At 47.4% G+C, this 26,827-nt stretch overlaps 1 protein-coding gene across 2 annotated transcripts; it reads left to right on the forward strand.

Moving 5' to 3' along the window:
* Window positions 1–357: 357 nt before the first annotated feature.
* Window positions 358–25,265, forward strand: spi1b (Spi-1 proto-oncogene b). 2 transcript variants are annotated; one of them, XM_055649857.1, is made up of 5 exons: window positions 358–571; window positions 3,290–3,380; window positions 14,067–14,311; window positions 18,614–18,770; window positions 23,998–25,265. In XM_055649857.1, exons 2-5 carry the CDS (start codon window positions 3,302–3,304, stop codon window positions 24,306–24,308), a joined length of 792 nt encoding a protein of 263 aa, XP_055505832.1. In that variant the 5' UTR covers window positions 358–571; window positions 3,290–3,301; the 3' UTR covers window positions 24,309–25,265. The 2 variants fall into 2 exon arrangements, with proteins under 2 accessions (XP_055505832.1, XP_055505831.1); XM_055649856.1 differs by lacking the exon at window positions 358–571 and adding an exon at window positions 1,307–3,199.
* The last annotated feature ends 1,562 nt before the right edge of the window (window positions 25,266–26,827 follow it).

Genomic DNA, 26,827 nt, shown 5'->3' on the forward strand with positions numbered 1-26,827 from the left:
TCAACAACCTCACTTAAATGGAGCAACAGAGGTCAGAAATAGACCCCACAGCACACCTTCCCCACATGACCATCTACGCTGATCACTAGTAAATGCAAATCCAAATAAAAACTGCAAGAGATGCATGTTCGAAATGAAAACAAAAAAACATTGCAAAAACTCAGCAGTTCAGGAAGTATCTGCGAGAAGAGAAACGGGTGATGTTCCTTCATCAGAACTGGGAAGGAGGGAGAGAAGTAAATGTAACATCAACCATTAGCTCTGTTTCTTTCTCCAGACACAGGTAGAGCTGCAGGGCATTTTCATCCTTGTTATTGTTGGTTCTGGGGATGGGATGGGCTGGGGAATTGGCGGGAAGCTGGAATGGGATGGGTTTCAGGATCAGGTGTGGGAGGATGTGCTAACCACCTTTGTTCAGTTGCAGGTGACAAGGAAGGACAACAGTGGGCTGCGGGCTGCAGAGCAGTGGCCCTGTGATGAATAAGGCAATGGGCAGGGCAGGATCACGATCTGAGATGCCAAAGGGCAGGAGTCATGCGATGAGCAACTGCTTCAGTTCCCGTTTCACCCAGTAAGTTGCAGCAAGTTGTGCCATATCTTGGGACAATGGGTATGATATGGAACTGCTGAACTAAAATTTACAACAGTGCTCAGAGTTCTCACACCAGTCTGGGAAACCACTAAATGCTAAAGTGTATGGAGTGTATTAAGAGTGAGCTGTGCAGTCTCCACAACCTTACTCAAAGCAAAACTTTCAGTTCCCATGTGTGGGATTGGGGAGTGTGTTTTTCACTGGATGAAACTCGCCAGCAAAAACTCTCAAAGGCATTCAGCCAGTTTCTTTTTAGGACAAAGGGCTTCTCCTATTCCACTGTTCCTTCAACTTCCTCACCAAAGTCATGTCAAACTGGCGACCATGTTCCAATTCAGACTTCAAGCCCTGCGGAGCTTGCTGGGGGTGTGCTGTGAGAGGCTCCATCTCGCTAACTGCACCAGCACAAAGTATCATGAAAACCTGTAGCGAGACTGCAATATGGTGACTACAATAATACTGTAGCAATAGCATGATTGCAGAGAGAGTCAGAGTCATATAGCGTGGAAACAGGCCGTCCCGCCCACTTTCCCACGCCGACCAACATGCCCCATCTACTCTTATCCCAACTGCCCGTCCTCGGCCCATATCCCTCTATTCCAGCAGCTGATGGGCAGTTATAGGAAGAGATGTAACGCCGGGCTAACTGCAATAAAGGCAAGGTTGTATAAAAGGTTGTGTCCATGGGAGGAATAAAAGGAAGATTGCGTTAATCGGATACAGGAGTTTAAACTACAGGATTATTAACCAACAAGTACATTGCATCATAATTCTGTTAGCAGGACCATGATTGTTAAAATGTCGAAACCAATTCTAACAGTGCATTAACAGATAGACAATAATATAACAGTAATGTTAAAAACAGGTAATTGGAGGAGTGTTACAGGTTGAGTACAACAGCAAGAGATTGTGACGGCAATGGCTAGGTAACTGGCGACGTGTAACAAGCGAATGGGAATAATTTAATCATGATTTCAACAAGTAAATTGTAGCAGCTCTAATGTCGGGATAATTTTAGTATCAGGAGCACAGTACTGAGATGGTAATAATAACAAAAGTGCAACATAATCAGACGCTGAATGAGTGGGGAAGTGTGACTTTGCAAAACCACAGCAATTAATAACCGGAGGGACTTAAATGTCCGGACTGGTGATGAATAGTTTCGTATGAACAAAGTTACAGTGCGTAGCCTGACGTCCACTGGAAGGCTCGTCAGAGAAATATAACAGGCAGGAACACGGTCACGGGAGGTTTTCCAGTATTGGGGTGATGACAATGTGTGGAGAATGATTTCAATAGGGGCCACATTACATTATAGAACACGCTTGGTACAAAAGCCCGCTCCAGCAACGAGGGAATTGTGAAAGTGGAAGGAGTGTTGTGAAAGAAAGTGGCATTGAGACTAGTTTCTGCAGGCAACGTGGTGTGTGTATTCTTGACACAGCAGAAGGATAGGGTCAACATAGAGTGTAGTAACGGGGAGAATGACAAGGAGTAACATGGGAGGGATGGTAATAACGGGTGTAGAGTAATGATGAACTAAAACCCACAACAGGACTCGGAGTTCTCACACCAGTCTGGTAAAAGAGTAAAGGACAAATAAAAACTTTGGTCTGGTCAGAGAAGAGGTTGTGAGAATGAGTTGTGGATGATTGGACGTTTGCAACAACAGTTCCAGGAACACAATGACCAGTTTGTTAAATGAAGCAGTGCAAAGATACGCCTGTGTAAGGAGCAGTTTTGGTCAGTGTTCCGCTCCAACCACTGGACGAGAGCGATCACTCCGGCGGGCCGGGCGTCAGACCCAATGGAACCATCACATGTCTCTGTCTTCACAGACGCTGCCCGCCCCGCTGAACACTTTCTGTTCCACAAATAAAAAACCTTCTCTCCCAGAGTGCCACCAAACAATTCTCTCTCCATCCACATTTCACAAAGTGTCCTCTTTGCACACATTAGCAGCGCGGTTCCCACAAGCTAAGAGGGAAGGGGCGCATTGCGCTGAATACTCAGGTACACAGTGAGGACGCGAATGGTGCCACATAACGCAGCCCGTTACAACATCGTGCCTCGGACAAAGCATCTTGACCGTCACCCAACACATTCTTGATGGCACTGGGGGAGCCAACAGTGGGAACACAAAACTGTTCCAGCCAGCTCTCTCCCAGTGCGGACACACGTGATCCCCTGTCCACATGGAGAGGGCTTATGGAGAGAAGGTCCCTGTTTCTGGTGACCCTTCCCCCCGCATTACCCGCAGCAGGTCCCAGGGTGGACCTCCTCAAGGGCTGGGCTGGGCCGGCAGTCACTGCCTCTGAGCCCAGGGGTGGAGTCTGTGGTAGAAGGCCGACCGGGAGGTTCCTGTTTATCTGCCGTCGATGCTGACCCCAGTGTCAGACGCTGATCATCCTTCTCGCCGGCCTGGGCTATCTGTCTCCCAGCCCAACGCGCTGGAAAAGGCGTGCGCTCAATCCGACAACGTCCAGGTGTTGGAGGAAGGTGGGAGATGTTAGTAGCGGCCTGAAGGACGTCCCGCTCCGGCCCACAGCGCTGCCCCGTCCTGTGACCAGAGGGGGGAGAGCTATGGAGGGCTACCTCATTGCTCCGGTAAGCACCCCCTTGACATGTCCTGCACGGGTTGGTCCTGGCTAGGTGCTGGTGAGAGGTGACAAGTGAGCCTGTCTCTTTCAATTGCAGTATCCCGAGGAAATGGTCACCTATGACAGCGATGTGTATAGGCAGCCGGAATACTACACCTACCTGAGTAGCGATGGGGAGAGCCATGGTGGTGAGTTGCTGCTTCACTAAGTGCGAGGTCACCTCGCATACCCAGGGGCGTGGGAGGGGAGGGGGGATCTGGCGAGGCGATTTCCTGCATGGACACTGACCCCGGGCACGTTTTATTTCTGGAGTATTGTGTACAGTCTTGGTCTCCTAATCTGAGGAAAGACATTCTTGCCATAGAGGGAGTACAGGGAATGTTCACCAGACTGATTCCTGGGATGTCAGGACTTTCATATGAAGAAAGACTGGATAGACTAGGCTAGTCCTCGCTAGAATTTAGAAGATTGAAGGGGGATCTTATAGAAACTTACAAAATTCTTAAGGGGTTAGACAGGCTAGATGCAGGAAGATTATTCCCGATGTTAGGGAAGTCCATAACAAGGGGGTCACAGTTTAAGGATAAGGGGGAAGTCTTTTAGGACCGAGATGAGAAAAACATTTTTCACACAGTGGTAAATCTGTGGAATTCTCTGCCACAGAAGGTAGTTGAGGCCAGCTCATTGGCTATATTTAAGAGGGAGTTAGAAGTGGCCCTTGTGGCTAAAGGGATCAGGGGGTATGGAGAGAAGGCAGGTACAGGATACTGAGTTGGATGATCAGCCATGATCACATTGAATGGCGGTGCAGGCTCGAAGGGCCGAATGGCCTACTCCTGCACCTATTTTCTATGTTTCTATGCATCTATGTAAGTAAGATGTCAGTAGGAATTGGGACCTCGGAATGGTTATTGGGTGAGGGCGAGGAAAATTAATCACGGCGGGAAGAAATGCTATTTAAGTTGTAAAAGAAAAGGATGTTTCTGATGTTGAAAGAGAGCACACTTTAATCCGCGAGCCCAGGAGTGTGGGACAGGGCGAGGAGTCGGAGACTCTTCCACAATCGTCTAGACTTTACAAACTTTACCCATGACTTGTCGAGATTGGCAGTTTCTGTCTGCCATGAGTTGGTGACTAATAATTACCCCGCAATGTAACCACGCTTCTGTGGGACTGAGTCTGAGACTGCACAGTCTGAAGAAGGGTCTCGACCCGAAACGTCACCCATCCCTTCTCTCTATAGATGCTGCCTGTCCCGCCGAGTCTTGTCATGTGTGGGATCCTATTGCGCACAAACTAAACGCCGCCTTACCCATATAACATGAGGGGTTGGGTTGGCTTGATGTTGCGGCAGATAATACAGGAATATAATCCATCCTCAATAAAATAGATGTGAGGGGAGGCCATTGGCCCTTCATACCTGTCCCACATTCAGTAACATCAGGGCTGGTCGTTCACCCCCTTTCCTGCACCAACCTCACAATCCTCTGATTCCCTAATATCTAAAGATCAATAGAGATACCGGTCTGAAGTATTTGGTGGAAAGTTTAGAGGGGAGGATGATGGAACATTTCTACACCTACAAAGTGGTGGGGGTGTGAATGTAGATGGAGAGGCGTTAGCTGCAGGTCTGTAGATGGACCCAGCGCTGGAGGGGGAGATCAGACCGGAGTCCCCACTGACCCACCCAGACGCAGCAAGTCAAACGGCCTCCTTCTGTGTAATATCTTTCCCGTGATTATCGAACTCCTGGTCAAAAATACAAACTAATCCGAGTTATTGGGGTACAGCAGGATGTAGAGACGTGACAACTATCTCCACATCACATACGGGAAGCCATCTCGACCCTACAAGTCCACGCAGGCTCACACAGCAAACACATTCCCGGAACTGCCCCCAGAATCACCGACACACCGGGGCCAACTCACTGAATGTGTCACTAACTCATGACTTCGCAACTGTGAAGCGAACGAAAGTGCAAGTGAAGGCTGGGTAAGACAGGCAGGGGCAGAGAAACAGGAAGAAAGCATTGTAAAATAGGGCAATGTGACAGGGCAACGGAGCAGGAACGGACATGACCACAAGATGGACGAGGACAGAATATACACGGGACATTACAATACGAGCAATACAACAGAGCAGGTAAAGAATTCCAGACAGGTAAAGCATTACAAGACTGGATTACGGAATAGAACAGAAAAGAAGCATCACATGGGGCAGCAATGTTAAAAATATAGGCCAGGATCTTCTTCTTGCGTATGGCGTGCACAGCCTAAAGTTGTGGGTCAACTTGTTCTATTTGATCGTTTGTTTGTGCATGTCGGGTTAATTCCATTCGTCCAAACAGGATGGGCCACGTGAAGGTTGCAATCACCCACCCCAGGCCAGGATGATAGGACAATATTGGATAGAACGACAGTACATGACGAATAATATATGACGACATTATAACACGAGGCAGAAATATAGGTCAAGCCAAAATTTGATGCAGGATAGGCGGGGGGGGGGGGGGGGGGGGGGGGGGGGGGGGGGGGGGGGGGGGGGGGAGGGAGGGAGGGGACTGTGGGAAAATACTGGACAGGTGTATAAGCAGGACACAAACTGGAACTTATGGAGTGGAGCAAGGCAATTGGAAGGGGAACAGGACAGCAATATAGGACATGAAAGCAGCAAAGAGCAGGACCACAGCAGAGGGCAGACCACAGACTAGGGCAGTGAAAAAAAGATAGAGGAAGAACAATAGCCTGGCATAGAAGTCAAGGCAAAAATATAGGGCAGAAAAATATTATTGGGCAGTGTAACAAATATAGGGTTGCAACCAGATTGGCAGGTTGGTGGTAGGGAGAGTGACCTTAGAGGGGAGGGCTACATTGAAGGGGAATTAATATCATAGTCATACTTAGCTGTAGCATAGAAATAGACCTTTCAGACCAACTCCCGCAAACCAACCTAGTTGCCGAACAAGAGCTAGTCCAACTTGCCAGTGCCTGGCCTATTGTATCCATGTATATATATAACATATAACAATTACAGCACAGAAACAGGCCATCTTGACCCTTCTAGTCCATGCCGAACACGTACTTTCTTATCCATGTACCTGTCTGTATCTTTTAAACATTGTTACCTGTGTAATTGTTACGGTACGTACCTCTAGCCACTTCCTCTGCCAGCTCGTTTCATATATGCACCACCATCTGTGTAAAAAAGTTGCCCCTCAGGTTGCATTGAACATTTTCTCCTCTCACCTTAAGCCGATGCCCTCTAATTATAAACAGTTCCACCCTGGGGAAAACGACTGTGGCTTTTCACATTATCTATGCCGCATCATTTTATAGATCTCTATAAGGTCTCACTTCTGTTTCTTTCGCTACACGGAAAAAGGACCCAGCTCATCCGACCTGTTACACTCAAATCCCACAGATCGGCTAATGTTCTTGTATATCTTTTCTTGCACCCTTTCCTGTGTAATAACATCCTCCCTGTTGCAGGATGAACACAAATGCACACAATCCTCCAGATGTAGTCTCACCATAATCTTGTATAGTTTGAACATAATGTCCCAACTCCTGTACTCATAACCCTGACTGATGAAGGCAAGTGTGCCAAATGTCTTCATCGCCACCCTGTCTTCTTGTGTTGTTACCTTCATGGAACTATGTACCTAACCCCTTATGTCTCTCTGTTGCACAATGCTCTCCAGGGTCCTACCATTCACTGTGTAAGTCCTGCCATGATTTTCATGACCAAAATGCAACATCTCGCATTTATCTGAATCAAACTCCATTTATCATTCCTTGGCCCATTGGCCCAGTTGATCGGGATCCCGTTATAATCTTAGATCATATTCCTCATTGTTCACTATATCACCAATTGCAGTTTCATCAAAACCTACCAACAATGCCACCTATATTGGCATCCAACTCATTAATATAAATAACCAACACCAGTGGACCTAGAACCAGTCCCTGTGGAACACCAGTTGTTACAGTCATCCAGTCTGAAAATCAGTCCTCTACCATCATGCTTTGTCTCCTACCTTCAAGCCAATATTGTATACACTTAGCTATCTCGCCCTGGATTCCATATGATCTAACCTTCTAGACCAGCCTGCTACTGTATATTGTGAAAGGCCTTGCTAAAGTCCATGTAGGCAACATTTACTGCCCAGTCCTCATCAAGGCCTCTTCAGAAAACAATCAAATTGGTGAAACACAATTTCCCAGGCACAAAGCTAAGCTGTCTATATCTAATCAGTCCTTCCCTTTCCAAATTCATGTAGATCCTGTCTCTCAGAGTTCCCTCCAATAACAACCACCACTGATGTTAGGCTTACCAGTCTGTCATTCCGAGGCTTGTCCTTGCAGCCTTCCCTAAATAGTGGTGAACATTGGCTATTGAAGATACAAATATATCTGCCAGGAACCCCATCATTTCTTTGTGAGCTTCCCACAACATCTGAGGATACACCGATCAGGTCCTGGGGATTTATCTACTTATTTTAAACCTCCATCATCTCCTCCTCTGTAATGTCCATTCTTTACAAAACATCACAATTAACCTCCCCGAGTTCCATAGCATGGATGTTATTTTCAGTGGTAAAAGTGGATGAGAAATATTCATTTCACTTCTTGCCTGTGCTTCCACACATCAATATCCATGTTGAACCTTTTCAAATCAGCCAAACATCCTCCACCACTTCTCTCTGCCTCCTCTCACCTAGACAGTTTTTGAAACAATCAGCCAGCTTGCATTGGATCTCATGTGCCTTCTGTACCACCCTACCATGCAGGATAGTGTCAGATGCCTTACCCACATCCATGCCCTCATCAATCATTTTGCTTACCTCCTCAAAAACCTCAATCAAATTAACAGGTTTCATTTCTCTAATCAGCCCTTGCATTTCCAAATGTACATATCCCTAGAATTTACCCCAACAATTTCCGCCACTAATGTAAGACTTGTCCTTGCTGCCTGCTGCCCTTCTTAAATAAAGGAACGAAGATGGAGAAATCAGTGAGGGCCCCAACTATCTTCCCCTTGCTTCTTACAGTGTCCTGGGAGAGACCTCACCTGGGCCCATATCCATTCTGTGACATCCAGCAACTCCCTCGGCTTATCATTAAGGAGAGGGCAACAGTATGGGGTGGGGAGGGGGTGGGGGTGCTACATTACAGGATGCCAAGGGTGTACGCTCGCAAAAAACATTCGGCCATAATAGGACCGGCCAATATGGGAGTAGAACGATATAAGTGGGACAACAGTGTCAGGGAGAAAAACAGTATAGGTCAGAACAACAGTGTAAGGTTGGGCAGGGCTGGAAATGGTGTAAGGTTGGATGATAGTGTAAGCAACAATGTCAGGTAGGACAAAGTCTAGAGCAGGACAAAATCCAGGCTACCTTTTTGCCCATCAACACTAATCCCATTTGCTTGCATTCAGTCAGCACCCTTCACTGCCTTGCTTATGTTGTGTCTGTCTGTTGTGTTGCGGCTGTCCAAATAACTGAAGCCTTACACCGTGATAAAGGTCCAAAGACTTTATTGACGACATAGCCCAGGTAACTCCATGCTAGCACGTTTTTTTTAATAATGCCGGAACCAGGCAGGGAGGGTTACTGTAAAGCTAGTGGGCGTAACTACAAAAGCATGACTCAAAACATGAGTGACACTGACCTACACCGTCTAAATACCTTTTCAACCTAGTCGCTGTTTCCAATGCATGCAAGTTCCAGATATCATTCACTTTCATTATAAAAAACATACCCTTCAGATTCCTCTTAAAACTCATTGCTTTCACTTTAAACCTATTTCCTCTTTAAACCTATTTAATCGTTACTTTTTTGCATATCTTTCATTCATTGTTTTTTTATCTCTCTACATCATCATCTATATCTCTTGTTTCCCTTATCCCTAATTAGTCTGAAGAAGGGTCTCGACCTGAAGTGTTACCCATTCCTTCTCTCCAGATATGCTGCCTGTCCCACTGAATTACTCCAGCATTTTGTGTCTATCTTCGGTTAAAACCAGCGTCTGCAGTTCCTTCCTACACATATGATTTAATGTGTTTGGCTCAGTCTATGTACCTATACTCTGCTGCAAGCACGATTTTCATTGTACCTATTCCTCACAGTACTTGTGCCCATGACACTAAACTTATCTTCACTTGACTTGTCTAGATTTGAGAAAGAGAGAGAAGGGGAAAGCATTTTTAGAAGGGACACATAAAGAAGACATAAGGGCAGAAACTAACAGGAGCACAGGAACACATGACAAGAGCACACCTTGGGCAGGGCAGGGCAGGTAGGACAAGGGACCACCATACCTGACAGGACAGCGAGTTATTTAGGAAAAGATGGCAAAGCTGGGGTTTGGAAGGACATTGGACAAAAATGCAGGACAAAATGGTACAAGAATGTAAGACAAGGACATGAGATTGGAATTCTATATCAAACCAAATGTTATAAAAAATATAGGAAGAGGCAACAATAGGGGGTAGGTCAAGAATTCTCCACCCAACATGACCTTTGGGAAGGTCTTCAATACAAGATACAAACAGGATCGAATACAAGCACACAACCTTGCAAAACCCAACGTAGGCCAAATTGAAAGGCAAACGTCGCAAGTCAGGATAAAATACAGGACAGCACGTGATAGCAACACAAGCAGGAGCAACAATGTGCTGGATATGGAACAGCACTTCTATTTAGCACAGGGAAAGGCCAAAGGGGTTTACATGGAGGAAGGAATAGCAAATGCTAGTTGACACCGAAGGTAGACACAAAATGCTGGAGTAACTCAGCATCACTGGAGAAAAGGAAATAGTGATGTTTCAGGTCAGGCAGAGGTTTATTCTCAATCATTGGCAAAGTGGATAATCGATGATGCTATCAAGCTTCACCTGTTCACAGAAGCTCAGTTCCAATCCCGTCAAAGTCATTCATTATAACCTCACTATGGCCCATTATGACCTTAGCCCAAACATAGATATTAGAACTGAAGCCCAGAGATGAAGTGAGAAGTACTGCTCTTGACATAAAGGCTGCATTTGATCAAGTATGGCCTCAAGAAGCCCTGGTTCAACTGGAGTCTATGGGAATTGGTGAGGGGTGAGGGGGGAATCCTCCATTGGTTGGAATCACACCTGGCATAAAGGAAGATAGTTATGGCGGTCGCAGGTCAATCATTCCTGCCCCAGGACATCTCTGTAGGAGTTCCTCAGTATAGTGTGCTGGGGTAACCGTCTTCAGTTGCATCAACAATGGCCTTCCTCCAGTCACGACAGAAGCTGGGATGTTCGCTGATGATTGCACAATGTTCTGTGCTACTCATGACTCCTCAGATAATGAAGCAGTCCACATCCAAACACAACAAGACCTGGACAATATTCACGTCTGGGTGGATCGGCAACAAGTGACATTCATGTTATACAGCGCGGAAATAGGTCCTTCAGCCCACCGAGTCCACACCGACCAGCGATCCCTGCAAACTAACACTATCCTACACATCCAAGACAATTTACATTTATACTAAGCCAATGAACCTACAAACCTGTATGTCTTTGTGGTGTGGGAGGAAACCGAAGATCTCGGAGAAAACCCACACAGTTCACGGTGAGAATGTACAAACACCATACAGACAAGCACCCATAGTCAGGATCTGGCTCTGTAAGGCAGTAGCTCTACCGCTATGCCACCATGCTCCTCCCAACAATATCCAACAAGAGAAAATCCAGCTATCACCCTCTGACATTCAATGGCACTACCATCACTGAATTCCCCTGTGTCAATATCCTGGGCTTATCATTGACCAGAAACTGAACAGGAGTAGCCAAATATACAATGTGGCTACAACAGCAGGTCAGAGGCTAGGAATCTTGTGGTGAGTAATTCCCTAGAAAAAAACTCAGGGGGTCTGACATCATCTCTGGAGAAAAGGAATAGGTGACATTTTGGGTTGAGACCCTTCTTCAGACTGAGCGTCAGGGGAAAAGTTCAGGTGAGTAAATCCCTTCTAAACTCCCCAAAGCCTGTCCACCATGCACAAGGTTCAAGTCTGAATTGTGATGGAATACTCTCCACAGATGCTGCCTGACCCACTGGTTTCTCCAGTTTGCTTTATGCTGATAACGTAGCTGCCAGTTTGATAGGCGCCCCCATCCACAACCATCACACATTCAACCACTGACTATTTGTACTGAGTACATGGTGCACTGCAGCAACTCACCAAGTTTTCAGCTCAGGTCAGGGGGAGTTCTCCCCGCCACGGGTACCATGTAATCCCGTGGTACCTGCTCCGTGGTCGGATAGTCGACGACTAAACCATCTACCCCTCCTGGTTTGTCAGGTGAGGAGGGGGCTGTGGACCCCCAGCAGGACCAAAAACAAGACCTGTCAAAGGGCAGATGAGCTTCGAGCGAGCCAACGGCCACCCACACTTCAGTAGAAGATGCGACCACTGTCGTACACGACATTGTAAGGAATGATGATAAAGCACACACACCCAAATCCTATACTTCCAGCGGCGGAAGTCCGCAGGAACTGGAGGACAAAGATGTGTGGTGCACCCATCACCGTTCCCACTGGAAACCAGCACCACTGCGTCGCTAATGTTTTCGACAATTATGAATAAATGAATGAATGAATGCAGCAACTCACCAAGACTCCTTAGACACCACCTTCCAAACCCACAACCTCTCCCAGCTAGAAGGACAGGGGCAGCAAAAGTCCTCAGGATATCTTCACCTGGAATTTGTACCTGTACTGCTAGGTCCTTCATTCCACTATATCCCCCAAGGCTCTACCATTCAATGTGAAAGCCCTACCCTGATTCAACTTCTCAAAATGCAACACCTTACACTTTCGGAATTAAACTCATTTGCCATTAGACAAATTACTGATCCAGCTGATCTAGATCCTGCTATATTTTTCGATAACTTCACTGTCTAATGTACCAACTATTTTAGTAGCATCTGCAAACTTACCATTCATGGCTTGCACATTCTCATCCAAATCATTGATATAGATGACAAACAACAATAGGCCTGGCACCAATCCCTGAGACACACCACGAGACATAGGCCTCTAGTTTGAAACACTGCTTCCTGTTAGCTAGCTCTACTTAGATCCTGTGTGATCTAACCTTCAAGAGCAACCTACCTTGCATAACATTCTCAAATGTATGAGGTTCTGAGGGGTGAGAAGGTCGATACTGTGAAGACTTTTCCATGGGTTGGAGAATCCAGAAGGAATGGGCATTTCTCAAGATAAAAGGTTACTCATTTCAGACTGGGATGAGGAGGATTTTTTATTGTTCGAGTTGAAATGTTTGGAAGGCAGTTATGATGCTGTCACTAAGCAAATCGAGGATGGGGTGGATAGACAATTGACAATAGACAATAGGTGCAGGAGCAGGCCATTCAGCCCTTCGAGCCAGCACCGCCATTCAATGTGATCATGGCTGATCATCACCAATCAGTACCACATTACTGCCTTCTCCCCATATCCCCTGCTTCTGCTATTTTTAAGAGCCCTATCTAGCTGTCTCTTGAAAGCATCCAGAGAACCTGCCTCCACCACCCTCTGAGACAGAGAATTCCACAGACTCATCACTCTCTGAGAAAAAGTGTTTCCTCGTCTCCGTTCTAAATGGCTTACTCCTTATTCTTAAACTGTGGCCCCTGGTTCTGGATTCCCCCAACATCGGGAAAATATTTCCTGCCTCTAGTGTGTCCAAGCCACACACTAGGGGGAGCAAAGGTCAAAGACATCAGTTGGAAATACCTAGTTGATGCCAGATATCAGATTGGCCATGATCTTATTTAAAGGTGGGCAGGTTCAAAGGTCTGAATGGCCAAATATGCTTCTATTTATTCAATCCTTGTATAATGCAGAACATGAAACCAGCAAAGAACAAAATGAAGAGCAAACCAGATAAGATAATGACAGAGCATGTAAACAGGGGCAGAGAGAACATAGTGGTGACTTGACTGGTAGCCAGAGATATGTTCAGCACTCACTGTGGAATTTATATTGCTAATTAAATAAATCAGTCAATAAGACAGTTGCAACTTATTCCTCTTAAGATGTAGCAGTAGTCGTTAATTTGATCTTATTTCTCTCTCTTTCTCTCTCTCTCTGCATTGTATCGATCTCTCCTAATCTCTCTTGATTTTCCTGCATTGATCCCTCCACTCCCTTCCTCTTTCTCTCTCTCTTCCCCGACACTCTCTCACTCCCCACCAACATTCTCTCCCAGCCCTCACTCTCTCTTCATCTCACATCTCACATCCCAGCATGGCCTTTCTGTCTAATCCTTGAGTCCTTTTCGGTTCCCACATTGCAAAAGTGACCACACTGAATTATTTCTTTGACGGGGTGTTTTGGGTCTTCCTGTTGCGATGAAAGATAACATGTATGCTTGAGGGTTTCTTTACTTTTGCCTCTCCCTTTCCCTTCTCACCTAGTTTCACCCCTTCTTTGTCCCTCTTCCTCTATTTCCCTCTTTGTTTACAGCATTCATTTTGACACATTCTGCTTTTCCTCCCTTCTCTATCGTTCTTCATCACCTTCTCTCCGCCATTCTCAGTTTTCAAGCCTTCCCCCCCTGACACTCCCACTATGTCTCATTCTTTCTCTCCCTTGATCTTTTTCCCACTTTCACACCTTATTGTCCCATCTCCTGCAGTTGTCCACCTCTCTCAATATGTACTGTAGGTAGACACAACATGCTGGAGTAACTCAGGCAGCATCTCTGGAGTGGAATAGGTGACGTTTCGGGGTCGAGACCTTCCTCAGACTGAATCCTCAGAGATGCTCGGATCTCGTCCTCCCTCAATATTGTAATCAGTGTTATTTCTCTGCCTCTCTCCTCTTCCAGTAGCGGACCATTTCTGGGATGACTCTGGCAACCACTTCTACAGGGACCTGGAGCCCTTCTCGGACAGTCACTTGACAGAGCTGCAGAGTGTGCAGCCCCCACAGCTGCAACAGTTGTACCGCCACATGGAGATCCAACAACTGCACAACCTGGAGTCGCTGCCCATCGCAGGCAACCGCATTAGCGCGGCTGCTCATTACACCAAAACACAGCCGTCAGCAACCACCAGCTTCACCGCACCCCAGGTAGGACGAGGGCTGTTCTGGCGTAGTCAGTATCGAGAATAAGCTGCCCCTCTCTCAGTGCTGTGACTGAATGTCCCTACCCGTGGTACTGAGTGTATCCCTCAAGTAAAGGGCCTGTCCCACGAGCATGTGACTGCATGCAGCAAGCACGACCAAACCGGAAGTGGGGGCCGCGTGGAGGTCGAGTGATCCCGTACGAGTTGACGTGGTTTGAGCGAAGTCCGCGGGAAGTTCGCGCTAGGCGTACGCGTTAAGACGCTGCGTACGCCCGTCGAGACGCTGCGCACGCCCGTCGAGGCGGTGCGTACGGCCACAATGTGGCCGCGGGCCGCCAGGCCGTTGCCGCGAGGAAATTTGGGACAGTGTCAGTTTTTCGGAGCCCCGCGCAATGTCGGGACCAACTCCGCACAACTCCATACGGCTCTGGCGATCGAAGTGGGACCGGCCCCGCGAGGCCGTATGGCTCAAGCGACCACGTTAGGTCGTGCTTGCCACATGCAGTCTCATGCTCATGGGACAGGCCCTTTAAGCCATGTTTTGTCATGTTTGAAGCATAGCAGGAATAGTTCCAGCTGCTGGAGTCTCTCAGTGGTGTGTGTGTGTGAGAGGCAGGAGTGGGATTGAGAGGGCAGGCGTTTCCTTCAGCAACCGTCGGTTGCCCAAGGTCAGGAAGTGTTGCAGCCCAGACTCAGCTCAGGACATTGCAGAGCCCAGGAAGTGCTCACCAACGGTAAAAATATTTCCTCGGCTCGAATGTTTGGAACATGTCTGTGAAATACCAACATTGCGACACAACTCAGGCCAAATCGTCCTTCACCATCCCCGGAAACAAGCTGTTTAATCACATCTCACGTCTCCTTAGCTATTCAATTGTTTTGTTTTTTTATCACATCACACCTATCATTTCAGTTTGCTGTTCATCAGGACAAGGCTCCATTTCCAAAGCTTTCCATTTTTGCTTCACTACACCAGACTGCATCTTTAGTGATTCTGCCCCTGACGTCACTCTCAGTCAAAGAGGACTTCAGCACAGAAACCAGTCCTTCGGCCCACTGTCCACACTGATCATCAAGCCCCCATTTACACCAATCCACACTGATCCCATTTCATTATTTCCCATCAAATCTGCTTCCCTCCACCCCACAGATTTACCCAACCATTACCTGTAGGTGCATTTTCCAATTAACCCACCAACCCTACATCTCTGGGATGTGTGAGGAAACTGGGACACCCGGAAGAATCCCACACAGTCACATGGAGAAGGTGCAAATGCCACACACACAGACAGGGCAGGAGGTCAGCACTGGAGCTGGGAGGCCAGAGCTCCACTAGATGTGCCACTGAGCCACTCTTTTAACAAAAGGAGCCCACTGAGCTGAATTGTTTTATACAGTTTCACTAATTTGCCGTGTTTTCAAAAATCTGCATCACAAAATAAATGTGACTTTTTTCCCAGCTTCATTGGTCCTGCCCAACCTGCCGCACAAATCCCTAGATCCACCCCCAAAACAGAGCTTCCTCTTGTCGCCCACTTTGTTAATGTATTGCCTGAAGTAGAATTGGGTCAATTCTTAGCCAACTCCTTTGCCTTGTTCAGATCCTTTTTCCAGACTTTTTGGTCTTCTGGAAAAATATCCATGTACCAAATGATGTAACCAGCTTCTAGACTGAACACAAGAAGTGAGTGAGCCCTGGAGTGAGCCCCGTGAAACACGTTGTACACACTTCCACTCACTCTGACCAGTTGCCTGTAACACGCAGATTCCTCCTCGCTGCAGTTTCTGGTTGCCCATCTCATTCCACAGGCCCTATCTAGGAACTTTGCATCTGCCAATATGTCAAAAGGCATTTGAAAGTCGGGACACTCTCCACCCAGTGCATTCCCTCGCCTCCTGTGTACACTGTTCATGACGCAACATCTTCCATTCACCCTTAATCGAACATCGCTCCTCCAATGTTTAGAGGGATTCCTGTGTCACTTTGTCATTGTTATCAACATGGCCCCTTGAAGGAACTCGGACACACATCCATCTATAGTGCCACGCGGAACATCAGCAACATTGTCACAGAGGACTCCAAGATGTTTACCAGCCCTGTTGCCTTGCCTTCCTTTAACTTCATAAACTTAAATAGGACACAATTCCAAGAGACAAGAGACTGCAGATGCTGTAAACCTGATCAAAAAGCCAACTGCTGGAGTTCCTTGCAGGCAGTATCGGGCACTCCTGTTATTCCCAAACATTGGCATTTTCAGTTTCTGGATGAACAAAACTTGGGTGAACGATACATACCTCACCCTGGCTGCACACAGCCGGCCCCAGTGCAGCTTCCCTTCAGCGCAGCTCTCCCAGTGCTGCCATCCATCCCCCAGGTGTTACCCCCACCTCCCAGCCTTCTCTTTGGCTAAGTATCAGCAGCGCACTAATGCCTCACGCCTACTCTTACCTGCACAGTACACATTCACAATGGTCCCTGCCCCTAACAATGCTCTCTGCCTTTGCAGAGGGCAGATTGGTGCCAGTCAGACTTACTTAGCCTGGCGTAGCGTGCCCTGGCCCAGTCCTGGTGAAGCCAGCCCCGGCCTGTCCCAGTGTAGCCAGCCCCATTCAGTCCTGGTGTAGCCTGCACCAGCCGTGGTGTAGCTAGCCCCATACTTTCTCTATAATCATCTTCAGCCCAGTAGCCTCATATAGTAGAACATGAATTCTTGATTTTGAGTATTTCTTGAGTATTTCCAGTATTTCTCTTTGTTTATTTTGAGAATATACTTATAATTTTGAGTATTTCTTGAGTACTTCTTGATTAGTACGGACGTCAGAGTTTATAGGGGGGAAGGAAGGAGAATGGGGTTAAGAGGGAGAGATAGATCAGCCATGATTGAATGGCGGAGTGGACTTGATGGGCTGAATGGCCTAATTCTACTCATATTCCTTAGGTCCTTAAAATAGAAACAAGGAGCAGGGGTGTAGGCCATTCAGCCCTTTACACTGTTCCCTCACTGTGGCCAATCATCTAACTCTACATTGTCCCACTCTCTCCCTCACACTTCTTTTGTGTTAGCAAAACTCTCTACCTCCTCATTAAGTAGATCCATTAATGGCCTCTGCGTCCCTCTGTAGCTGAGAATTTACCCTCCGAGTAAAGAAATATTTTCTTCATCACGGTCATCAATGTCTTAACTGGTATCTTGGGACCGGTTTATAACCTGCCAGCAAGACAAAGTATTCTCCTTGCTCTCTCGTGTTGAGCTTCGTAAGAATGTTGTAATTTTCAATGAAATTTCCTCTCTAAAATCTCTTTGTGCTTAGGCTTAGCTGATCAACAGGCCCTTTAGTTTATAATGTCTGTGCATAAACATGATGTCTAATTGAACTAACCTCCTCTGCCTACATATGATCCATATCCCTCCATTCTCTGCATACCCTTGTGCCTAAAAGCCTCTTGAGCACAGTTATTGTTTCCTCTTTTACTGCCATCCCTGGCAAAGCATTCTAGGCTCTCTATCAAACATTCCCCATCTCACTGTAAAGTTATGCCCTCTAGTATTTAGCATTCCCACCCTGCGAAAAAAAGTTTTAATTATTTACTCTGTAGGAAAGAACTGCAGACGCTGGTTTAAATCAGAGATAGGTCTACCTTCCAATTGTCTATCCTATCTGTGTCTTTCATAATTATATTATTGTATCTATCCTCTGCCTTTCAGTTTTCCTACATGTGAATAACTTCACATTTATCTGCCAAGTAGTGACCACACATTTGACTTCCTTAAACCTCCACCTTTCTCACGACTCACAAACCCACCCAGGTGTCTTTCAGCCTCCACACCCAAACCACGGCCTTGTACTGTGAACAGCTATGTCCCCCGCACTGGTGTCTGCAGTACCATGCAACACTGCACTGGTCATTGCAGTACCCCACTGGTCATTGCAGTACCACACTGGTCATTGCAGTACCCCACTACCCCACTGGTCATTGCAGTACCCCACTGGTCATGGTCATAATTCTGGCCTCATGCTCACCTCTGATTTCAAGGTCTTTGCCGTTTTGTCCCGAGGCTCTAGGTTTCTCATTAAACATGTCCTTTTCTCTACTTCCTTCAATGCTCCTTCAGCCTGGCACGACCTGCTGCCTGTGTGGCTTCTTGTCTACGCATTGCTTCAACTACACTTTCAGAAGTGTTCCTACACTGGACGTGTTCACTCCATGTGGGCCATTGGTCTGACACGGGAATACAGGCCACATTCAGGGGCAGGATGATGTTTGGAGGTGATCTCCTTGCAATGACTGCCCTCTCTGCCCCAGGTGCCCTATGTGCCGCACTGGTGCCCACAGTACACACACTCGGCCGAGCGCAGTTCCGATGAGGAGGACCTGGAGAGGCACAGTCCACCGCTGGAGGTGTCCGACGGAGAGACAGAAGCAGCCGAGCACTCTGCTCAGATGGTCGGCGCAGACACAGGCAAGTACAAGATAGCACGGTGGAGCGGTGTGTGAGGGGTGAAGCAAGCAGGAGTACTGCCACCCCAGGATTAGGAGGGGGGACAGCTGCAGGAAGGCTGTGTTGGTGGGAGGTGTGCAGTGATGATGTGGCTGTTGCATGGTGCATCCAGCATTATGACCAGTGTGGCCACAAAGCGCAGGGTCGCGTTGGCTTTCCAGCGACTCACTCCACTTGCACAAGGGCAGCAAGGTGACACAGCTGGTGGAGCCTCTGCCTCCAGTGATAGGAGCAGAATTAGGCCATTTGGCCCATCGGGTTTACTCCAACATTCAACCATGGTTGATCTATCTTCCCCTCTCAACCCCATTCTCTGGCCTACTCCCATAACCCCTGACACCCATACCAATCAAGAATCTATCTATCTCTGCCTTAAAAAATCTCCATTGACAGCCTCCACAACATCCTGTGGCAATGAATTCCACAGATTCACCACCCTCTGATTAAAGAAATTCTTCCTCATCTCCATTCTAAAGGAATGCCTTTTTATTCTGAGGCTATGATCTCTGGTTCTAGATTCTCCCAATAGTGGAAACATTCTCTCCACATCCACTCTATCCAGGCTTTTTACTTTTTGGCAAGTTTCAATGAGTTTCCCCCTCATCCTTCTAAACTGTCGCGAGTAGAGGCCCAGTTCATCATCCTGGAAACATCCTAATACTCATCCTAATATGAGAAGTCTTCACCATACTCTGCTTCCCGAGCCAGTGTGGGATCCAGTGTGGGAGCCAGACTGTCTCTATCCCATTTAAAGCCAGGCAATTTAATTTTGCTCTATAGTCAAGTGGCACCATGTTAAATTTATGAAAGTCCACATGCACAATAAGAACATTTATCAATCGCGACTGCAATCACTTCACCAAATAGCATAACCATATAAGCAAGTTCAGTATTCCGACTGCACATGGCCAGGTCATAGGTCACCGGAGATAAACATTACTCAGCAGCTGAGCTGCTGCGTGTATACAGACCTGCGTTTCATCTGTAGTCAGGATCGAACCGGGCCTCTGGCACGGCAAGCGTTGATGAATAGTAAGATTGAATGAGAATGAGTTGAAGTTCAGCTCAGTTTGAAGTTTGATCTTTATTTTATGAGGAGTAACGATGAGGGATTACGTGAAGAGCCCGCCAGCCCGCATGCGCGTCAATCTTCAAAGCAGTGGTGTGAAATCACAGATAACAGTAGTTGAACTAAATATAGGAAGATTCGAGAAACTAGAACTACAAGCTGACCTTTATGAGAGAGGGTTGGGAATGGAGGGCACGTAATCCCTCATCGTAACTCCTCATAAAATAAAGATCAAACGTCAAACTGATAAGTTCTCGTTTAATCTTACTATTTTACTTCGGAGTCACGTGAGTGACTACGTGAAGATTTCAAAGCTCTGTGATTTCATGCCATGAACACGAGTCCATATGTCACACACTGCATTAGTTGACCAAGGATGAGTGAAATGTAATAATGCATTCAGACATGACAGATTTAAAACATGCTGATGCTTTTTAATGACCTAATGATAATAATAGTGATCCCACTCATCCGGGAGGAATTATAAAACAGAACCTAAAATATAGTTGGCAAATACCCCTGGTCTGACAATGGGTTTGTTATAAAACATTTGAAAGTTTGCTCGTTTGACCATCCTGCAGCTGCTAGAATGTGGTCCAGCGGAACATCCATAACCCTCGCTGCTGATGTTGTTGCAGCCCTGGTGGAGTGAGATTTGAAAACATCAGTGTTTACTCCTGCACAAGCCAAAACCCGTTTTAACCACCTGGAGATGGTCTGTACTGATACCTTCTTATGAGGTTTTTTGTAACTAACAAACATTGCTAGTTCAGAGCCTTTAAGGCTCTAGGTGACCTTAATGTACTGTTGTAGATGTGTGACCACACACAACCAAAGATCCATGGGGTATGCCATGAAAACTAGTTTGAAACCTGACGCCCCCGGTCTTATTCTGCTAGACTAAATCATAGGCAACGTTTCGGGCCGAAACCCTTTCTCAGACTGGACTACAATGAAAGCTTATTTGAAAGGGATGGAGTGCATGAGTTGGGATCCTTGTTGTAACTGTCCAGGATTTTGGTGAGACCACACCTGGAGCATTGTGGACAGCTCAGAAACTGTGGTATTTGAGGGGTTGCAGGAGGAATGGGGGAACAAGGGTATTGCAGAAGTGAGGTGAATGGTGTTGGGAGAAGGTGTGTTTTTAGTTTTTAGTTTAGTTTAGAGCTACATCACAGAACACAGAAACAAACCCTTTGGCCCACCGAGTCCGTACCGACCAGCGATCCCAGCACATTAACACTACCCTACACACACGAGGGACAATTTACACTTATACCAAGCCAATTAACCTACAAACCTGTACATCTTTGGAGTGTGGGAGGAAACCAAAGGTCTCGGAGTAAATCCATGCAGTCACGGGGAGAATGTACAAACTCTGTACAGACAGCACCCATAGTCGGGATCAAACCCGGGTCTTTGGCACTGCAACGCTGTAAGGCAGTACCACCCCTGCCGCTGTGTCATATGGTTATAGAGTCATGGGACACAGAAACAGGCCCTTTGGCCCAACTCATCCATGCCAACCAAAATGCCCCCTCTAAACAAGTCACATTGGCATGTGTTTGGCCCTTTTTTCTCTAAGGGATGATTAAACACCTTGGATACTGCAGCAAAGGTATCATGCGATGACTCCTAGGATGAAGGATGGTCCGATATGTAGAAAGGACCAGTTTTCTCTGGGGTTTAGAGGAATGAGTGGTGAACTGGTGAAAACACGTGAGATCCTGAGGATGCTACGTTTATGTTCCTAATCAGAGGTCAGTTTCAGACTTCATGTATTAGTTCAGATGGACATGAGGAGGAATTTCTTCTGTCAGAGGATGATGAGTCTCTGGAATATTCCCCCCACCCCCACCCACCCCCCTACATAGCTGTTAACTCTCTGTTAATGAATATATTCAAGGTGAAGGTTGACAGTGTTTTGACTGCAGGGTCAGCAGGGGCTTGGGGCAGGAAGTGCAGAAAAAGCTACGATCTGATCAAGCTGAATGAGAGAGAAGGTTGGGCCAAGCTGGAGGGTCCCAATGGCTAATACTCACTCTTTCTCAGATGTTCTACTATCTTGCCTAATTAAAACAGAGTAGTGTTACATATGCAACCCACTCTCCTGGCAGGCATTAATATTCAAGGTACGACTGATCTAACCCTCTGCAATTTCAACCCTCTGTAGGCGAGGAAGATTCTATCCAGTCCAGATGACCTTTCTTATTTGAGGACTGCTGAACTTTAAAGCACTTCCTGTTTCTCACATCCCCATTCTTTATACTATATTGACATCTCCTTCTCTGGTTGAATATTATATTTTTAGCACAGCTTCAAAGTGCTTTACAAGAGTGATCAATGGCAACATTGAACTGGTGACCACAAGAGGAACTATTAGGACAAGTGAATAGCAGCTTGGGGAATCGGTAGGTTCTGGCGGAGAGAGGAAAGGTGAGAAGGTCAGTGTTTGGGGAGGGAGGTCAGGAACCTAGGGCTTGGCAGCTGAAGGTAGGGTTGGCAGTGGTGGAACATAAGATACTCCCTGTGAGTTGTAGAAGTGAATGACAACAGAGATGAGAATCAAAAAAAGATATTGCAGATGCTGGAAAAAATGGAATAAAAGGAAAAAAAAATCTGAGAATGTCAATGTCAGGCAACATCTGTGGATCTTTGCTAGAATGTTCTGAAGAGGTGCTAGCGATCTGAAAGATTAGGCGTGTCGAAGAACTATGAAAGGACATTAAAGTTCTGTTGGTCTCTCGACCAATGTATGAGTTGTTTGAGGCACATCACGCCATGCTTAGTGTCACAAGGGGTTGGTTCCCCTTCATTGTCCGTGCTCTGCGCTGGACTCATTCATTGCCCACTCCTTTTGGCTGTGTTCCTGAGCCAGTCGAGGTCCTGTTCAGTGTTATGTGGAGGCCCTTCTTGGCCACATTAGCAGATAGTTTAGGATACACTGCTGCTCCTGTCATATCCTCATTTCCCAATCCCAAGCTGGAAAGGGTACGGAGAAGATTTACAAGGATGTTGCCAGGACTAGAAGATCTGAGCTATAGAGAGAGAGGTTGAGTAGGCTAGGTCTCTATTTCTTGGGGCGCAGGAGGATGAGGGGTGATCTTTTAGAGGTGTATAAGATCATGAGAGGAATAGATCGGGTAGATGCACAGTCTCTTGCCCAGAGTAGGTGAATCGAGTACCAGATGACATATGTTTAAGGTGAAGGGGAAAAGATTTAACAGGAATCTGAAGGGTAACATTTTCACACAAAGGGTGGTGGGTGTATGGAACAAGCTGCCAGATGAGGTAGTTCAGGCTGGGACTATCCCAGGGGTGGGGAACCTTTTCATGTTCGAATGCCGCATTAAGTTAGCTGTAATCTAATAAGGCCGCATCCAAGAAACTTCAATTAGACATGTACATTATTTTGTTAAAATAACCCTCATAACTTCCTTTTTTTTATTGTGGCCATCAGTTGGGGAGGATTATTTTGTTGAATCTTCTTTTAGTCTTTAGTATTTTAAATACGTTCATTTTAACATTAAAATAAAAAATAATATAGAACAAACAAAAACATACTAATAAAAATAAAAGGATTTGTTCTACAAAATTTGGATTCATTCAAAAGGCCGCACTAAATGGTGTTAAGGCCACACATTCCCCACCCCTGGACTATCCCAACCTTTAAGAAACAATAGACAATAGACAATAGGTGCAGGAATAGGCCATTTGGCCCTTTGAGGCAGCACCGCCATTCAATGTGATCATGGCTGATCATCCACAATCAGTACCCCGTTCCTGCCTTCTCCCCATATCCCCTGACTCTGCTATTTTTCAGAGCCCTATCTAGCTCTCTCTTGAAAGCATCCAGAGAACCTGCCTCCACCGCCCTCAGAGGCAGAGAATTCCACAGACTCACCACTCTGTGAGAAAAAGTGTTTCCTAGTTAGACAGTTAGACAGGTGCATGGATAGGACAGGTTTGAAGGGATACGGGCCAAACGCTGGCTGGTGGGACTAGTGTAGCTGGGACATGTTGGCTGGCGTGGGCAAGTTGAGCCGAAGGGCCTGTTTCCATGCTGTATCACTCTATGACTCTATGAATCTGTCTCTACCCTGCCTCGTTCCCCAGTAGGAGTCAAGAAGAAGATCAGACTTTATCAGTTCCTCTTGGACCTGCTCCGGAGTGGCGAGATGAAGGAGAGCATCTGGTGGGTGGACAAGGACAAGGGAGCCTTTCAGTTCTCCTCCAAACACAAAGAGGTGCTGGCGCACCGCTGGGGAGTGCAGAAGGGCAACCGGAAGAAAATGACCTACCAGAAAATGGCCAGGGCTCTGCGGAATTACGGCAAGACGGGCGAGGTGCGGAAGATCAAGAAGAAGCTGACCTACCAGTTCAGCGGAGAGGTGATGGGGAGAGGAGAGTGGAAACATTACACCCACTGAAGAGAGCCCGCCCACCACCTCCATCTCACAACCCTCTCTCCTGCAGGACCAACCTGGCGCCCCTCCCTGTCCCCAACACAAAGCACGTCTACGTGAGCCCATGCAGAGTCAGTGGGGAGAGTCACAGGCTGGGCAAGGGGAAATACTCGCCCAGACCACCAGTTCATTATGCCCTCCTCCCCCTCTGCCCTCTCCTCAGCCCCATCCCTCACCCTTCTCTTCCCTACATCAGCCCAATATACACCATGGTCTTCCTGCTCTGTCCTCCCCCTAACCCTGCCTGCTTCATCCTCTTCACCCCAGCCCATCTTTCCTCCCTCACCCTTCACCAGTCCCACCCTGCCCCCTTCAACACGTGCCCCATATCCGCACCCTCCATTGCCCCTTTCCATCCTCCCCATCACCCACCTAATTATCTCCCCTCTCCTCCTCCCCCTTCTGTGTTCTCCCATTCCCCTTTGACCAGCCTGTGACGAGGCAGATGCTCCCGACTGTCACCCCAAGCACTAACTCTTCTTGCTGGCACACGTCGGTGGTGTGTGGAGTGGGATTGGTCTGTGTGCGGTAACGCATGGGACTGAGCCTGGGTCATGAGTGAGGGTGTGGATGGATTGTGTGGACCATGTGTTGGGGGTGGGTTGCTTGGGGTTGTGTAAGGGGACATGAGTAGGGCTGTGTGTGAGGGTGTGTGTCGGGCTCTGCCTGGGGTTACGGATGGGTGCGGGCTGACTTCAGGTTTATGGTGGGGATGTGGGCTGATGGGTGGGGTGGGGTGGGGGGTGTTGAATAGTGCCTGGGGTTGTGCAGGGAGCTGTATGTAACAGAAACTGAGAGGTAGTGGGTGGGTGGATTTGGTGAGGTGAGGTGCACCATGTGTGCAGGAGTGGATTGTGAGGGGTATTAGGACCTATTTGTGCGTATGTGTGTGTGTGTGTGTGTGCGTGGGTAGATGTGTGGGTAGGTGTGTGTATATGAGTGTGTGTGGAGGGGGGGTGAGGTGTAGATTGAGTGAGGGCCTGTGGTCATGTGTGTGATAGATGGGCGAATCCTGTGTTAGTGTGTGTCTGAGTTGATTGGGTGAGTGATGGGTGGATTGTGTGTGGTCTCTTGAACTGTATGGGTCTGTCCATTCCCTTGTTGCCTTCTGGCTGGTGCTGGGTTGGTGGGATCTCTGCTAACTTACGGTGTCTGGCAGTTTTTATGTGGAACAAAGCCCTTCCCCTGCATTGTAGATCCACCAACCAGTCACCTCCCACTCCCCCCCGGCACTGTTCCACCTCTTGGGCCTGGGCTGGCATCTATCCTGGGCTACAGCTGGAGAGGGGCCTGGGCAGGGTCTCTCCTCCAGCTCGATGCAACCCAGCGCAGTGCCGGGGCTGAGTCCACCGCTCCTGATGGGACACCCACACCCCGAGGGTCCCTGCCTCACCCTCACTCTGCTGCGTGCGTCCAGCTTCACACAGACTCTGCAGAGGGGCCACGGTCCCTGCCTATTTCAGCCCCTCCAAGCAGTAATCCTCCCCTCCCTCCCCAGTTCCGTTGGACAGAAGCTGCCAGCTGTTGCCGTTCAAAGCCCAGGGTCTGGTGGGTGAGATGGTTCCGTGTGCAAGCTGAGATCCTTGCCATTCACCGAGAGCTCTGTTTAGCTTTTTTCAATGTATTTATGGACACTTTCTGTTTTGAATAAACTATAGTTAACCGATGTGACCAAGGTGTGTCTATCTCAGGGCGGCTGGGGGTGAAATATTAACCTCCTGCCCCAGTGATATGTGATTAATGTACAACAAACAGCAGCACCCCGTCAACAGCTCAGCCGGAAATAAATCCCCATAAGGTGCAGGAAGATGAAAGTGAAAAATAATAAATATACTGCTGTCCGTCGAGCATCTTTCGGGCTGCTCTCCTCCTGATTCTGCAAAGCTGTGATGGCGAGACAAGGGATTTGGCCGATGGTTCAGGTGATCTACTGACACAGTCTGGGAGAATATCAGAGCGTGGGACAGAGTGTGTACTCTAAACATGGCCATTGAATTTCTGAATGCACACAGTACCTCTGGCCTGTCAGGGAACGAGCTTTTACATAAGGGCAGCACAGTGGCACAGGTTGGGCTGCAACCACACAGCTCCAGAGACCCGGGTTCAGTCATGATCTCTGGTGCTGTCTGTGAGGAGTTGGCACGTTTTCCGTGTGACTGGGTGGATTCCTCTGGGTGCTTTAGTTTCTTCTCACATCTCAACAATGTGCAGGGTCTGTAGGTCAATCAGCGGCAGTGAATTGACCCTGGTATATGGGCGACTGGTGGAATCTGAGGCCATTTACTGCGAGTTAAGGGGAGAATAAAATAGGATTAGTGTAAATGGATGGTTAATGTGTGGCACAGGCTTGGTGGGCTGATGGGCCTGTTTCCATGCCGTGTCTCTCTCATGACTCCAGAAGCAGCAAGACACTAGTCTGTGATCATACCACATATCCTTTGCAATGGCTCCACTGAGCTTCAGAGTGTCCCTCAATGCAGACA

Source organism: Leucoraja erinacea, chromosome 18 (genome assembly GCF_028641065.1).
Source record: "Leucoraja erinacea ecotype New England chromosome 18, Leri_hhj_1, whole genome shotgun sequence".
NCBI classification, from domain to species: Eukaryota; Metazoa; Chordata; class Chondrichthyes; order Rajiformes; family Rajidae; genus Leucoraja; species Leucoraja erinaceus.

Excerpts from the sequence above, each read along its gene's own strand:
- spi1b (XM_055649856.1), top strand. The coding sequence starts at position 3,176 with ATGGAGGGCTACCTCATTGCTCCG. Across the intron at positions 3,200-3,289 it reads AGGGCTACCTCATTGCTCCG|TATCCCGAGGAAATGGTCAC; the intron begins GTAAGCACCCCC and ends TTTCAATTGCAG. Across the intron at positions 3,381-14,066 it reads CGATGGGGAGAGCCATGGTG|TAGCGGACCATTTCTGGGAT; the intron begins GTGAGTTGCTGC and ends CTCCTCTTCCAG.